Source organism: Urocitellus parryii, chromosome 4 (genome assembly GCF_045843805.1).
Source record: "Urocitellus parryii isolate mUroPar1 chromosome 4, mUroPar1.hap1, whole genome shotgun sequence".
In the NCBI taxonomy this organism is placed as follows: Eukaryota; Metazoa; Chordata; class Mammalia; order Rodentia; family Sciuridae; genus Urocitellus; species Urocitellus parryii.
This window is the reverse complement of record NC_135534.1, coordinates 91,551,469-91,569,703: the sequence shown is the minus strand read 5'-3', so window position 1 is coordinate 91,569,703 and position 18,235 is coordinate 91,551,469. Positions and strand designations below refer to the sequence as shown.

The 18,235-nt window shown below is 31.3% G+C and overlaps 1 protein-coding gene across 2 annotated transcripts in view; it reads right to left on the bottom strand.

Annotated features, from left to right (window-relative positions):
• The window catches only part of Dync2h1 (dynein cytoplasmic 2 heavy chain 1), a 334,173-nt gene that overhangs the window by 112,788 nt on the left and 203,150 nt on the right, over positions 1–18,235 (bottom strand). For both annotated transcript variants that reach the window (XM_026392460.2, XM_026392459.2), the window contains 5 exons: positions 17,743–17,853; positions 13,345–13,500; positions 8,872–8,947; positions 4,637–4,845; positions 224–328 (listed from right to left, as the gene is read on the bottom strand). In XM_026392460.2, the coding sequence (XP_026248245.2) occupies positions 224–328; positions 4,637–4,845; positions 8,872–8,947; positions 13,345–13,500; positions 17,743–17,853 (657 nt within the window). The remainder of the gene's footprint in view (positions 1–223; positions 329–4,636; positions 4,846–8,871; positions 8,948–13,344; positions 13,501–17,742; positions 17,854–18,235) is intronic.

Here is an 18,235-nt window from a genome sequence, read left to right as displayed (position 1 = left end):
TAATAAAAATGACAGTATTTGATGTTATATTATTAATTTTTATAAACATTAAGAAAAAAATTTGATTCCTTTAAAATTTAAAGTAAAATTGGAATCTGTTATATTCAATGATATAAAAGTTTTAAATAAAAGCTTGTGAGCTTTGTAGTAATGAAACTTAAACTAGTTTCATTCAGTCTCCAAAGTCATATTTTTCTAAAAGGTAGATACTTTCTTAAGTTACCTGAGAACTGATCATGCGCTGAGATGAACGAGCAATATTGGCAGGAAGACCAAAGAAACTAGGTTTGTCATCCTCTGGAAGTTTTTCAATGACAGCACGATAGTCCTAAACATAAAGAAAAAGAAGAAAATATTTAACTAGAGATTGAATTTATAACCACTGAAGTCAAAAAGAATGAACATTATGAAGAATCTCACTTTGTCTTTATTTTAACTCATAGGAAATGTTCTTTCAATACTTTTTTGTGCATCTATAATTTCATACTATATTTTCCTACACAAACTCCCAAATCAAGAAAACCTTGAATTGATTAAGACATTTAGTGGCCATGTCTACTATGTGTAAGATATTATATTAATTTGGGTGTTTTTTTGTGGTTATTGTTGTTTCCAGTTTTACCATATACTTTTTTTGGCTTTTTTAAATTTTTTTATTTATATATGACAGCAGAATGCATCAGAATTCTTATTAGACATATAGAGCACAATTTTCATATCTCTGGTTGTATATAAAGTATATTCACACCAATTCGTGTCTTCCTACATGTACTTTGGATAATAATGATCATCACATTCCACCATCATTTATAACCCATGCCCCCTCCCTCCCCCTCTAACCCCTCTGCCCTATCTAGAGTTCGCACAAGAAATAAAATCAAGAATCAATAAATGGGATGAATACAAACTAAAAAGTTTCTTCTCAGCAAAAGAAACGATCTGTGAGGTGAACATACAGCCTACATCTTGGGAGTAAATCTTTACCCCTCACATATCAGATCAAGCACTAAACTCTAGAGTATATAAACAACTCAAAAAACTAAACACCAAAAAAACAAATAACCCAATCAATTAATGGGCCAAGGAACTGAACAGACACTTCTCAGATGATGATACAAAATCAATCAACAAATATATGAAAAAATGTTCATCATCACTAGCAATTAGAGAAATGCAAATCAAAACCACTCTAAGATTTCATCTTACTCCAGTCAGAATGACAGCTATTATTGAAGACAAACAATAAGTGTTGGCGAGGACGTGGGGAAAAAGGTACATTCATACACTGGGGAAAAAGGTACATTCATACACTGCTGGTGGGACTGCAAATTGGTACAGCCAATATGGAAAGCAGTATGGAGATTTCTTGGAAAATTAGGAATGGAACCACCATTTGACCCAGCTGTCCCTCTCCTCGGTCTATATCCAAAGTATTTAAAAACAGCATACTACAGGGACACAGCCACATCAATGTTTATAGCAGCACAATTCACAATAGTTAAACTTTGGAACCAACCCAGATACCCTTCAATAGATGAAAGGATTAAAAATGTGGTATATATACACAATGGAATATTACTCAGCAATAAAGGAGAATAAAATCACGGCAATTGCAGGTAAATAGATGGAGTTAGAGAAAATAATGCTAAGTGAAGTTAGCCAATCCCAAAAAACCAAATGCCGAATGTTTTATTTGATATAAGGAGGCTGATTCATAGTGGGATGGGGAGAGGGAGCATGGGAGGAATAGACGAACTGTTGTTGTTTTTAATGGCACTAGGCATTGAACCCAAGACCTCATTCATGCTAGGCAAGCACTCTATCACAGAGCTACACCCCTAATCCTTTTTTAAAGTTTATTTTGAGGCAGGGTCTCACCAGGTTGTCCAAGCTGGCTTCAAACTTGTGACCCTCCTGAGTAGCTAGGATTACAAGCATGTGCCATAACACCCAATTATGTTAAATGTTTTTAGAAAATCAGTGTAATATTTTCCCCATAACCTATAAAAGACCAATCTGAAGAGTTCAGGTCTGCTTATGTTAAGTTAGAATAGTAAAAAAAAAATTAAAGAGCTATAAACCTATGAAACACACTGTAACACTAGTCCTGCTTTGTAAATCACTTTATCATACAGCAATTCCATAGTTAGTCTTCAGTTTGCTGATGAAGTATGATGAAATTCATTTTAACCCTACTATTTCATCCTAGGATTTACTCTAAGTATTTCATTAGCTTGTTTTATCAAGTATTCATCTGAATGTGTATCCACTTATGACTTTAGATAAAGATCAAATACAGACCAAGAGGAATAATTCATTTTGGTTAAAAGATAGGAATTGTTTTGTTTTCATAAATAGGCAAGCTGTTTCAAGGTAGGTACTGTATATGCATCTAAACTGTATTTGCTGAGTAGGAGGAGGGAGACATGTCCTCTGACTTCTCATCATACTTTTTCATCCTTGGCATCCCTGGATTCCAGGGAGCTTACGACCTATAAATATGTCATATTTTGGACATACGTGCTATACTTGGAAATTCCTCTAATTTAACTCAGCATTTGTAAACTTCTTCATAGTGTTCAATCACAATGTACACGAATATATATTTATGTGTATGTGTGTGTTCATCATCCCAGCAGACTTTTGGTATCCTCCTATCTAATTCAGATAGAAAACTAAAGTGTAATTCTCATAAATCATCCTATAAATTTAAAACTATGGCTCTTTGTAGAGTTGGTTTATTTCCAAATAGCTGTAAATATTTCTCATCTAGACTGTCTTCTGTCTATATACAAGTATATATTGACAAGTTGACTAAATCACTTACAATCACAAGACCAGACTAATGTATTCTTACTTGGACACAACATAATATTCACTATAGTGTATTTATATAAACAGCATAAAATAAGCAAAAACTAACTTAGGCTGACAAAAGTTAATACAATATATCCTTTGTAGGAAAGGTAGTAACTATAAGAAAAGATGAGGAGGGCTCTGGAGAACTGTTAATGTTCTATTTCTTGATTTCTGTGGTAGTTATACTTGTATTTGATGTATAAAAATTCATTGCATTGCATCTGCAATATGTATAGGTGATATGCATATTTTGCATAAATTTTACTTTTCCACACAGGCTTGAAATACAGGCAGAAGATGTTAAAGTACACTATCTGAAAAAAATATAGACTAAATACCTATGCAATAAACTAGTCATTCACTCTAATGTTCTCTACCATAAAGTAAACATCATATATTCAGTGCTGTATGCACAATATTTGGAACAAGGCTATCAATGAACAGAACTACAATGCATATTATTGAATGAATAAACAAATTAAAAATAACTTAAAAACAAAACACCTGGGGTAGTCAATAATATAATAATAGATAAAATATTTAATAAGTATATTATATTTAATTTCGGTTTTTAGATATGTTTTTTGATAATTATGTTATTGAAAGAATTTTCTTAAAGGCTCAGTGGTTGAGTGAACCTGAATTCAATAAATGGTATACCCTCCCAACCCCACAAAAAAAATATATATGTACATATTTGGATGAGAAATAACATGAAGCATAATTACATAATCAAATATATCTCTTTAAAATATATGAAGAAATGTTACAATAATGCTTATAAAAATATTAGGGCATGTATACCAATATAGGTTTGTGACAAAATAAACTAGAATTAAAATCTTTGGGCTATGTTAAATATGTTTCTGTACAAGATGAGTGTATTCTAAAAGGCTTTCATGTGATGACTCAAGGCAAAAGATATAGGTTGCTAAAATAAATACACAAAAACAAAAATGTTGCTGTAAAAGATAAAGTGAATGGCTTTTATATACTGAGACTTGCATTAGTTTACATGGCAGAAACTAAAGGCAGATATCTGCTATACACCTTTTCACTTTCCATTCTTCACCTCATCAGAGTACATTCACATCTACTAGGAAGTAGCATACCCCATTTTTCAGCTCTTCACAGCAATCCTACATTGTTTTAGTTTTCCTGGGCTGCCTAGTCTCTTTATGATTTGCCTATACGATGCCCTACTGTCACTATGATAAAATTATCTTCAGTAAATACTCAAAAGTTTATAAGACACTTCACTAGAGTTTAGAGAATCAGGCCATGTGACAAATTAAATAATATGTATTATGAGTAATTATTTGTGCTTTTGGAAAAAAATGACATGTTTAACTATGTAAGAAATTATTTAAAAAAAAAGAATAGAAGAAAGATCACTGAAGGAGACAAAGGGAACTGAAGGGAAAGAAGGAGGGATGGGATGGGGAAAGTCAGTGGAATGAATCTGAGCTAACATTACTATGTATATACCACAGTGAATCTCACCATTATGTACATTCACAAGACACTAATTTAAAAAAAAAAATACTAAGCGAACAGTAAAAAGATCCGTAGAGTAGAGAGAAGGAAACAGGAGTGGGAGGAGGAGAGGGAAAGGGGAAGTCTGGGGACTGAATTACAATAAATTCTATTCCATGCTTTTATGTCAGGATGAATTCTATTGTCATGTACAACTAAGAAGAACCAATAAAATTTTAAAAAATGATTCAAGGATGTATCTGGTACAAGTAAAAGACTGAAAATGATTCATTTTACTTACCAAAATACTGCAGGATTTGGGTAGAGATATGGAATATGGAAAAATGTTTTTCTTATTTCTTTGGTTTAAGACATCAATTACTGAAGAATTAAAAAATTGTTTCAGGTATGATTGAAGAACTCTGAGGTCAAAATAGTTATCTATACGCCCTCCGTAAATAGCATTTTCAAATAAACCATGTACATATTCCCATTGTACATCTTTGGTACCTATAAATTAAAACAAAATCACATTTTAACATGTTAACTAAATTACTGGCCCTGGTTATATTTATAGAATATGGATATATATGTTTAACAATAACTACTAACTCATTTATTTAAATGGTCAATATTAATTGAAGTTAAAATTTATTCAGATTACTTAATCAAATAAAAATTTTCAAATATTTTACACTTATTAACTCAATGTTCATAAAAAAACATGGAAGTATTAATATCTTTCAATTATACAGATGGACAAATTGAGGGAAATTTGAGTCACCAAAGGGAGAAAAATCACACAGCCACGCAGATCTAGATTGGAAATGAGACATTCTGAATCCTGAGCCATCCTTTTTTTCTGTCATACAATACTGGCAACTTAAATTGGAAACTCCTTAAAAGATCCTGTCCAAAACAATTTTACATAGCACTTAATGAAACATTCAGTTCACAAAATAATCTGATTAATACAAAAACACTACAAAACATCTTCATATAACAGTCTTCTATATGTCATGATTTCCAAAGTTAACTATCCATTTCCCATTTTACTAAAAGAGAAATGTATAAAAACACCATGGAAATTTTCTCTGTATTATTTCAATAAGTATCTTCATAACCACAATTCAGTGATAATATTAAAGTACAAGAATTAAGTTTCCAACCTAGATAAATTGAAACTAGATAAATTTTTTGTTAGTATTACTAGCTTGGTTCTATTTCATCACTATAAAATTCAGAGAAGCATAAAACTTTAGTTAAGTAGTATTACTAAACACCTTGGAACCCAAATGAGTTATGGCCTCCTAGAGGATAAGGACATCTATATGATAGAGGAATAATTAAAGTTGTTTTCAACATATATCTTACTATGAACAATGGCTAAATAACAAGAGATTTTCCTAAGATTTATCAGTTTTCTCATTCTACCTTGATATTCACTAAATGATACATCAGTAACTGATGAATGTTCTTTTCAATTTAAAAAACTGAAGTGACCATTGTGTGGTATGTTTTCTCATAGTTTTATAAGAAAATCTTAAGAACAAAAAGCAATAATGGACTAACAACTGTTTACAATATATTAAATATACTAAATATTAAATGATTCAGGTGATTTTTCTTATTTAAACCTCTCAACAATTAAGCAAAACAAGAAACAGCCTATATTCCTATTTGTAAATCTGGAAATTGAGGTTTAAAAGGTTAAGAAAGTTGCTCTAGGTCACATGGCTATTAATCTCTATACCAATCTCTAATCAATTGGCCTACTAAATTTTTTCTACTGAATTGAATTTTACATAGAATCCCTTGATACTAAGAAATTTTGGAACCAAAAATTTTATGATTATATTTTTAACATGAAATTAAATATTTTTTTATTAATGCATTCTAAATACATAGAATAATGGGTTTCACTGTGGCATTTTCATACGTGTAAATAACATACTCATCATATTGCTCCCCCATTACCTTCTTTGCCCTTTCCCTCCCCTTGATGCCCTTCTTGTCTTCTAATAATTTCTCTTCTACTTTCATGTCTTTTCCCCCCTGCTAGATTCCACATGAGAGAAATTACACAATATTGTCTTTCTGTGTCTGGCTTATTTTACTTAAAATTATGATCTCCAGTTCCATTCATTCTCCTGAAAATGACAGTATTTCATTCTTCTTTATGATCCAATAATACTCTGGTATATATTTATGTGTATATACATATGTGTATATATCCATTTGTATATATTACATATATGTATATATCCAGTTATCCATTGATGGGCACATAGGCTGATTCTATAACTTGCTAATTAAAAACTGTGCCATAATCAACAGTGGCAGGTATCTCTACAGTATACTGACTTTAATACCTAAATACCCCACAAAATATATCCATATATTCATCTAAAGCTAGCACAGTATTAATCTTCTCAAACTGAAAACTACCCACATGTTCATCAACAGAAGTACCTATAATCGAGTAGCATGCTAAATAGCCTTGACAATACACGGACTACAAATACATGCAACCACAATCTATCACATATAATTTTAAATGAAAGAACCTAATCACTAAAGGATACATGCTATATATTCCCAGTTTTACAAAAATAAGCAAAACTAATATATAGAATTAGGTATCTGACATCAACTCAAGAGCTGGGATGGGGAATATAGGGAAGGGTAGTGACTGGAAAGCAGCATTGCATGGAATGTAAACTGGGGTAATTATTGGTAATGTTCTGTTTCTTGATTAAGATGCTGGCTACAGTGGTATGTTCCATTTTTGAAAATTTCACTGAGCTAAATGTTATAAGTAATTTTTGACATATTGTGCTTCATTAATAAGTTTTTTTTAAACCTAAAATGTAACATTTAAAATGGGACTTGGCCACATCCTAGATATCTGTCACTATCCTTTTGCCAAACATGTATAACAGAAAAATTTCTTATGTTTTTTGATGGACTAGGTACTGTTACAGATGTAAACAAGACAAAGACCTTAATTTACTATAGATTATGTTCTAGTGGAAAGGCAGAAACAAAAAACAAATGAGTAAAGAAACAAACTATTAAATAGAACTAATGTATTAAAACAATACAACAAAACAAAAACAGAATTATTTAAAAAATTACTTTGGATTCAGTGCTAAGAAAATTTTCTGATGGGAATATTAGAGTGAATCTCATGAAAATCAAAGGGAGATCAATAGAGGAAAGCGGTGGGAGATGGAGGGAGGGAGTGCTGAGGAGTGATATTGGTCAAATTATGTTATTATATTGTGTGCATGTATGAACTTATAACAACAAATCCCTTCAGTATGTACAACTATAATGCACTAATAAGAAAAAAATGTGGGGAAGAAAAACAAAAAGTTTTCTGAAATACTTCTAAGATATAGACGACAGGAAGAGGCAAAACATTAAAAAAAACTTGAGATGCTGTGATAGAAAGAGTATCTACTAACACCTATAAATAGAAATAAGACTGATTATTTGAAGTACACAAGGTCAACAAGTGTGGCTATATGCTTTAAAGAGAAAATACATGGTTTTACTTACTTTTCTAAAACGAGAGTTAGTTTATAGAGAATGTCTGAAAGCATGCTAAAGTAGAAGTAAGAAGATAAGAAATTACAACTTAGAAAATTAAAGCTTTAATGAAATTAAGAAGAATTCAACAGAATCATAATATGATCTAGAAATGGAAGAGAGAGAAAGTGACAAAGCACTGGACACTTGAGGGTGAGGGGAAAAAAAGAATCTGGGGTGATTCATAGGCCTTAACCTTGAAAAAGTACATGAAGGATGCCATCTACTGAAATAAGGCAAACTAGGAAGAGTAGCTTGGCTAGGTGGCAGGGTTCAGAAAAGAGAAGGGAGACCGAAATTAAGAATTCTGCTTATGACATTCCTATGTTTAAGATTGTATTGACCTACTCTGTTTTCTAATCCATCGCTGGTCTAACCTCTAGTGTCCATTGCCTCAGCCCTACACAAAAAATTTTAGGGATTTCACTGTTCCTGTCTTAGGAGGTAAAGAGCTAAATGACCTTACGGAATTGAGTGATATAATCTTTTTTGCTGCACTATTTCAGTATGTTATTTGTATCTTCAATCCCACTTAATAATTTAACCAAGGCTCTACAAATCCTTGGTACTATCAGCCTTAGATTAATACATTCGAATTTTAAAAGTTCCCTGGAAAGAGATCTGAATAACTCAGTTGAAGCCTAAAGTTTTTATATGCCAAAAAGTAAAGACAAGATCTTTCTAGTTTTCTGCTTCCTGAGAAATACAGATAAATCAGAAATCAAATGGGCTATATCAAAACCAATGACAAGAACAGAATATATCAGAATCCAGATAACAACAGACATGGCAGTCAGGATACAAAATACTCAAAAAAAAAAAAAAAGACAATCAAATTTTGTGACATGACATTAAGCCAGTTCTGGTTCTGGAAAATATTAATAACATTACAAATTGAATTTATCATAACACCAGAAACATAAAAGTATTTTTAGAACTTACCATTAAAGAGTCTGTCAATAATGTTGTACCCAGCCCGAAGATCTGATAAAGAAAACTCATAAAACTTGGTCCAACCCTATCAAAACAAATTTAAAAAATAGTAAAGAATTAAGCAGTGTTCAAAGGCAATGTATGAAGAGAAGGGAAATTGCATGGAAATGGAAGGAGACCCTCAGGGTTATACAAAATTACATACAAGAGGAAGTAAGGGGAAAGGGGAAAAAAAAAACAAGGGGGAGAAATGAATTACAGTAGATGGGGTAGAGAGAGAAGATGGGAGGGGAGGGGATGGGGGATAGTAGAGGATAGGAAAGGCAGCAGTATACAACAGACACTAGTATAGCAATATGTAAAACAGTGGATGTGTAACTGATGTGATGCTGCAATCTGTATACGGGGTAAAAATGGGAGTTCATAACCCACTTGAATCAAAGTGTGAAATATGATATGTCAAGAACTATGTAATGTTTTGAACAACCAACAATAAAAATTAAAGGAAAAAAAACAAAGGCAATGTATGTACACATATGTGCTCTTGTAATTTAAAATGTGTTCAGTATACACTAAAAAAAATACAAATTCTGAGAATTTATAATAAAACCAATATACAATATATCTAAAATAACAGTAATTTAAAAATATACAGACCTCTAAAGCATGAAAAGTACTATAATAATACAATAATTTATTGTATATATTTATCATATTATATTAATATAATTTGTTTTTATCATTTAAGTCATAGATCAAACTGGCATAAATTTTTATTCTATATACTATGTATACAGTGACATATTTTCTATAATCAGTTTCAGGAGTACAGATTTTCCCCACAAACATGAAAACAAATATTCAAGAGTCCCCAAAACATATAATATTATTTCTCTACATTCATTGGTACTGAATCAACAAAGCAGCATAGAAAAATGTTCATAGAGCTCAACATTGTATATAAAATAATATAAAACACAATTTCTGATTTCTAATGGGTTATAACTAATTATGAAATCAGGTAATTTCAAATTAAAATGCTTGAGACTTGAATAGTACTTAGGAATATTAATACAAATTACATGTATTCATCATTCAAAAAAAATTTCTTAAATGTGTATTATAGGTGAGACTCTGGGAATATAAGTAAACCTGAAAATAGGTAATCTCTACTCTCATGTAGTTTTCAGTCAAATGTAGGGAGGAGTGAGATAAATCATTCAAATGCATGTATGATTACAAAGTAAAATAAATTTGATGTAAAGAAACCTACTTCGTATATATAAGAAAGAGATCTGATCCAATCTAAGAGGTGAGAAAAGTCCTACTGACAATGAAGGTAAAAAACAAAAGTAGACAGATTTTAAAAGTTGTTAGGAAAAAATTAACTGAATTTTTGTATTAGATATTAATGGAGAGTGAGGATACCAAAAAGGAGAGCAATTAAGAATGATTTCTATGCTTATGTTTTCAAATGGAAGGTGGATATTCACTAATATGTGGAACACTGAAAGAATATGATGTTTGGGAAGAAATTATCCTGAGATAAATAAAGAAAATTTTAACAAATCTTTTAAACAAAACTCATTAAAAAAAAGACACCAAACTTTTGGAGTGCACACTCCATACTAGGCACCGTTTAAGTCATGACAATAAAGCAATGAGCAAAAGAAATAAAATCTGAAAAAAAAATCTGTGTTCCTGCTACAAGACCTAGAAAAGATGTATTTACCAAACTATATGGATTTTCAATCATTTGAGACATCCAACTGGCATATTTGTACATGCACATAACATACTTTAGAAAATTTCATTCCCCAGTATCTCTCCTTGACCTTTCCTCATCCCTGCTCCTTCCCTTTCCTCCACCCATCTGGTCTCCTTTTTATATTCATGAGATCCCTTTTGTTGCTTCTTTCCCTCTAGCTTCTACATATAAAAAAAAAAACAAAAAACAAAAACAAACTATGACCCTTGACTTTCTGTATCTGACTTATGTCACTTAAGATGATGCTCTCCATCTCCAGTTCTATCCATTTTCCTGGAAATGACATTATTTCATTCTTTATGTCCTATAATATTTTAACTAAACTTTTCTACCAACTCAAAACAAATTCTTAGTAAGATTTTTTATGTCATTCTATTAGACCTTATTTGTAAAAAGAAACAACCTTTGAAAGTGTTAAAATATATTAAACATTAATATTTTTAAGAAACCCAAACTCAAAAGACTGCAGCCATCAATATTACTTAATACATATTCTTATGATATGGTACCTAGCAGCTAAGTAGTAATCTACATCTTGTCTGCTTTCACCTCTAACTATGATTTTTATGAGACAAGACTTCCAATGTGAAAAATATATATATTTTCAAGCTTTTTTGTGGAAAAGTGAACTACTATGTCCTCTATGAAAAACAACTTGGTAAAACTTATGAATTTGGGGGGGGGAAAGATATCTATTAACTCAAACATTCCACATTTAGGAACAAGCCACTATTAAATGTTAAATGAAATATAGGGATAAAAATTGTAACATTTTTTCACATTAGTACAGATTAAAAAATATGTCCTTTCAATATGAGTTTAAAAAATGCACATCAGTCTAATGCAATATAAATGTAAAATTTGGCATAACTATATACATGGATAATTTCTAAAATATAGTATTTAAAAAAGTAAGATAGACATATTTGTAATATGCTACCATTTGAGTTACAAAGAACATTAGTGTATATGTATAAATTCATAAAATGTTTTTATATCTAATATCACTAAAGAATACCCAAAAAACAGTTTACAGTGATACCCATGGAATGGAAACTGAGGGGCAGGAGTATATGAAGGGAGGAGACTAACTCCCATTAAAAAACTTTGTTTAGCTTTTAAATTTACACTATGTACATGTATGATAACAAACAATAAAATTTAACTTCACTTTAAACATAACTTATCAATAAAATTAATTCTTCATCTCTCAGTCAAGATTATTTGCCACAGAAGGCCAAGGATTGATGTCAGAGAAGTTAATAGCAAAGGATTTACAGGAAGATACTCCAACCCTTTTCAGAACTCTACAGCTTTTTAGGTATGATGCCTTGAGAAGTTAATTATTATTGACATGCATTTCCTCTTTGTAAACTTAGTAAGTATGTGCTTTCAATAATCATAATATGTAAATTATATAATGCAATGCAATACTATAATTATTTACTATTCCACCTGTTTGACAAAATATTTCCCAGGCTATATGCCAGTCACCGTGTTAAGCACCTCCAAATATACATTATTTTATTTAATCCCTACAACAAAGACAAATATAATCATTGTTCTCATTCTATAGTTACACAAAGTGAATGGGGTAGTGGTGTTTATTGGGGTTAAATTAGTTTATTCATGATCACAAAGCAAGGTTCTTGAGTCAAGACTCAAACCCAAGTCTGTCTAACTACAGATTCTATTCTCTTGTTTTGACATGTAACTGAAATTGAGAGGCTAAAAGGGTAGAAAGAAGAGAACAGGTGGGAGATAGCTTCCCAGTAGAACTGGGCAAAGTTAAATAAAGAGAATGGAAAAAAATTAAATATAGAAGAGTTCATGGCAGAGATAGTCATTTAGCAAGAATGGAGCATTAGTACCAGCTATGAGTGCCATGGCAATGGAAAAGTGCAATTTATTGGTTGATTTATTTAAGTGCAATTTATTTAATGAGAAAGAACTTGATAAATTCAAAACCTTAAAGAAGTCCAGTGTGACAGAAGAGTAGAGTACAAGTAAGATGTGGGGCAAGAGAGGAGGTTGAAGAGAACAGTGGCTCTTTCCTTCTGGACCATAATAAGAAATCTGCAAGATGTTCCACAAGTACAACAGAAAGCCATCAGATGAGTTTTAAGCATAGTAAAAGAATAATCAAACTCACATATGAGGAAAATATTCTAGTTGGTGAATGTAAAAACAAAATTTAAAAACCCAACCAAATAACAACGACAAAAGGAACAATACTTATTAGTAAGGCAAGAGCAGAAATACAGGTAAGTGAGATGAAGCCTAGAAAAATTAGTGAAGACTTGTACATGGAGTAGAGTTGTACTTTGAAATCAGAATAGTACTTGATCATGTACTGGTAGGGAAATTAAGAGATAAAAACAAGTCCTACAATTCTATCTTGAGGAAGATGGGGATCAATGCCTTTTATCAAGAAGAATATATTAAAGGAAAAACAGGCATAGGAAAACCAGTTTTTGAAGTTTGAGATGTTTGTGAGTAGTTAATCATAAAAATGATATCTAATACTTACTGAGTAAATATGAGATGTGAAATAGATAACTGAATATAGTCTGAAACTTTGAAAAGATTGAATTGGAGATATAAATGTATGAATCACAAGCCAAATCATGATATGATTCTGGCTATTTATATTAAACTATAAGAATATTCTAATAAAATGCAAAGTTTTGACTATTTAAGACATTCTTAATTACCTGTGGAATATAATTTCTTCTTTCTTGACATGCAGCATGAAACCATGCAAAACTAAAGAGAGCATGAGCTCGATATATATTATCTTTTTTGCTAATTTGTTCAGGAGTCCAAGAATCATAAGTACGCATTAAATTCTTCTTCAAACCTGGAGGTGACTAAAGAAATTAACAGACATTCTATTATTTAAAATATTACAAATAACTATATTTATCATATTTAAGAACACATTTTAGTGAATAGATTTTCACCACTTACCAAGTTTGATTTGTTACTTCAAAATGTACAAATATAAAATGAGTTTTGAACACCTTATATCTAACAGTTCATTTTAATTATAAATCCAGAATACAACCAATAGTTTTCAAAACAGCCAAGTTTTACATGACCATTAAGTTGTTTTGTTGTTATTGAAATAAAATCATTATTTATAATACTGGGATACTCATTGGTATAGGGTAGATATTTGGGATTAATATGCCAGTTATCCCTCACTAATTGTTATTTGAATTTTCATGAAGACTACAATGTACCTGCATTTACACATAATGTAAACTAATTTGCCTTGAGCATTAGTCCACCAAAGTTAAAGTGGGTTTTACCAGACATTTCGAAGCAACTGAGTACAAATACACAAAAAGGAATTGACATTGTATATTGGACTAGTACTCAGTCAAAAAATGCTCATCTACAAGCATAGGACTGTATGTTATATATCTGTATATATTATATCAGAATAATAAAAATAAAGTATTCAAATCCTTAGAAAAATGAGTACTATTTAATAATGCATGATATTGGGCTGGGGCTGGGGCTTAGCAGTCATTCGCCTAGCACATGTGAAACCCTGGGTTCGATCCTCAGCACCACATTAAAAAATAAAATAAAATAAAGATACTGTGTCCACCTACAACTAAAAAATAAATAAATAAACAAACAAACAAATAAAATAATGTATGATATTAATAGGAAACTAAACAACTTAGAGTTTTCTTCAAAAGGTGCTATAATATACATTATACAAATTAATAAACCATGTACAACAAATTAGAAAATCATAATAGAATATTTCAAAAATAACAAAACCACTAGGATGCCAAAATACAAGATAAGGAAAAAAGTTATACTCACCTACAAATTCACAGACTTAATTTAATTTCAATATTAGTACAAGTAAATATGAAGCATTAAGCATTTTGACCTATTAAGCATTCAGCTTAAAAAATCAGAAAAAAAAAGAAAAGTAAAGAAAACAAAGAGGATGAAATACAGAATTAAAGATGGAAATTCAGTGAATAGAAAAAATAAAAAATAATATGAATATAAGCATGACATTAGTAATTTGGAAAAAAAACTTTAAACAACTCTGGAAACTAATCGAAACAGAAGAAAAAAATGGACATTTAATATGTTTTAAAGATTGGCCGGGTGCAGTGGCGCAGGCCTGTAATTTCAGCAGCTCAGGAGACTGAGACAGGAGCATTGCAAGTTCAAAGCCAGCCTCAGTAAAAGTGAGGCACTATACTTCTCAGAAGATGATAAACAATCAACAAATACATGAAAAAATGTTCAACATCTCTAGTAATTAGAGAAATGCAAAAAAAAAAAAAAAAAACCCTACTCTTAAGATTTCATTTCACTCCAGTCAGAATGGCAACTATTAAGAATACAAACAACAATAAGTGTCAGGGAGGATGTGGGAAAAAGGTACCCTTATACATTGCTGGTGGGACTACAGCCAATATGGAAAGCAGTATGGCGATTCCTTGGAAATCTGGGAATGGAATAACCATTTGACCCAGCTGTCACTCTCCTCAGTCTATACCCAAAGGACTTAAATACAGCATACTACAAGGACACAGCCATATCAATGTTTACAGCTGCACAATTCACAATAGCTAAACTGTGGAACCAACCTAGATGCCCTCAGTAGATGAATGGATACAGAAAATGTGGTATATATACACAATGGAATATTATTCAGCAATAAAAGAATATAAAATCAGGGCATTTGCAGGTAAATTGATGGAGTTAGAGAAATTAATGTTAAGAGAAGTTAGCCAATCCCAAAACACCAAATGCCAAATGTTTTCTCTGATATAAGGATGCTAATTCATAATGGGGTTGTCAGGGGGAGCATGGGAGGATCAAACTCTACATAGGGCAAAGGGGTGAGAGAGAAGGGAGGGGGTATGGGGGTAGAAAAGACAGTGGAGTGATACCTGAGTATACGTATGAAGACACAAATGGTGTGACTATACTTTGTATACAACCAGAGATATGAAAATTTGTGCTCTAAGTGTGTAATAAGAAATATAATGTATTCTGCTATCATATATAACAAATTAGAATAATAAATACATTAAAAATTTTTTAAAAAGTGAAGCACTAAGCAACTCAGTGAGATCCTGTCTCTAAATAAAATACAAAATAGGTATGAGGATGTGGCTCAGTGGTTGAGTGCCCCTGAGTTCAATCCCTAGTACCCCCCCCCCAAAAAAAAGATTATAAGTGTGTCTTGAGGACATTATAGACATACATACACATAATAATTTTGAAATTCTCTATGAGCTATACCTTAGGAAATAGTAAAGTTTAGTCCTTACTTTTATATCACATGCAAAAATTAAATCCAAATGGATTGAATACCTAAACATAAGACCCAAAATTATAATTCCTAGAAGAAAATATAGGAGAAAAGCTTCATGACATTGGATTTAGCAAGGAATTCTTAGCTATGACTCCAAAAAACATGGACAAAAAAAGGCAGAGCAGATAATGGAACTGCATTAAATTTAAAAATTTATATGAAGCAAAAACCACCACCAACAAAAGTAACCAACAAAAAAATAAGGCAATATGGGAATAGGAGAAAATATCTCCCAACCATCTATTTGATAAGAATGTGTTGAGAGGATAGAGGTGCTTTGGCACACACCTGTAATCCCTGTGACTCAGCAATCTAAGGCAGGAGGAAACCAAGTTCAAGGCCAGCCCCAACAAATTAGCAAGGTCCTAAGCAACTTAGTGAGATCCTATCTCAAAATAAAAAGAGCTAGGGATATAGCTCAGAGGTAAAGCACTCCTGGGTTCAATCTATAGTACCAAAAAAACAAAAAACAAACAATACCAACCAACAACAAAAATTATATATATTTTATATACATGTGTGTGTTCTCATATGTATATGAGAACCCTTACAAAAACAGAAATACTCCAATTAGAAAAGAGAAAACACCATTATCAAACATTTCTCCAAAGAAAATACACAAATGTCCAATGAGCACATGAAAAGATGCAAAACATCACTAATCACTAGGAAAATGCAAGTCAAAACCACAAGGTATCATTTAACTCCAGTAAGGATAATCACTATTTAGAAAAGAGAAAAAATTAAAAAAATAAATAATAATTAAAAAAAAAAAAACAGAAAATCAGTGTTGGCAACAATGTAGAGAAATAGTGAACTGTTACTGGGAATCCAAAATGATACAATCACTATGAAGAACAATATAGAGGTTCCTCAAAAAGCTAAAAATGGAAATAGCATATGATCTATAAAGTCCAATTCTAGGTATATATCCAAAATAATTGAAAACAGAATTTTGAACTTATCTACTGTATTATACGTAATAGCCAAGAAGTAGAAGACCTAAAAGCTCATTGGTGAATGAATGGATAAAGTGTGGTATATACATATAATGGAATATTATTTGGTCTTTAAAAAATCAGTACTGTCATATGCCAAGACTTGGATGAATCTTAAGGATGAATCTTAATGAATCTTATGCTAAGTGAACATACTTCTACTAAATGAGGTATCTAAAGAAATCAAACTCAAATTGAAAGAATGGTAGTTGACAGGGGCAGGAAGAAATGGGAATTGCTATTCAGTAGACACAGAGTCTCCAATAGAGTAGAAGAAGGGAATCAGGAAAGGGAAGAGAGGAGGGAAAGAAGGAACACTGGGGATTGGAATGGAGAAAATATGTTAAAAGCATTTATGAAAATGTCAAGATGAACCCAACTATTATATATAACTATAATATACCAATGAAAAATTTTTAAAAAATGGATGCAGGATATCAATTTTACGGAATCAAAGTTATAGAGGTCTGTTGTCAACCAATACATGTAGTTAACTCTACTGTAGTATACACTTAAAAATCATTAAGATAGTAAATTTTGCATTGTGTTTTTTACCTAAACTAAAGCACAAGTGATGTGAAATAAAACTTGAAAAAATATTTTGAAAAGTTTTATATCCTATACTAACATCTATGTGTGTTATAACTCATCTAAGTTAAAAAAAGTGTTTTTATCTAATAGATGGTTGTTTCCAAAGTTTTAGAAGGCACAAATAAATTACTGTTATCATAAGAAGTTTTAAATCTTCTTACCTCATATGTTATCTTCAAACTTGACTGTAGTAAAATAGGAGTAAAGTCGGGATGAACTTCTGCAGTGAGCCAAAGACGAAAGGTATCTTTAGGTTGAAGAGTATTCAATTCCTTATACACAAAAACAATAAAAAAAAAGTCTACTTAAATATGCACACATACATAACCCTTTTATCAATCTATTATTAATAATTGGTTTTTCTCACTAAAACTCTTCTGTGACATTCTGACATATTTCTTAACATTCTGATATTTCCTAAAAATTTTATCTTCTCTATTATTACCTTAGTGTAATGAATAAGAACTTGAACCTGAAGCCAGTTTCACTGGACTGCAATCCAAACTTTACCACTTATTTGCTGTCCGATCTTGGGCTCTGTGACTTACACCATTTCTGAGGAATGATAATAAAAGTACCTACCCCACAGGATTGCATAAAACACTGAAAGCAATGCCTAATATATACAAAATACAAAATAAGTTTTATAATTGC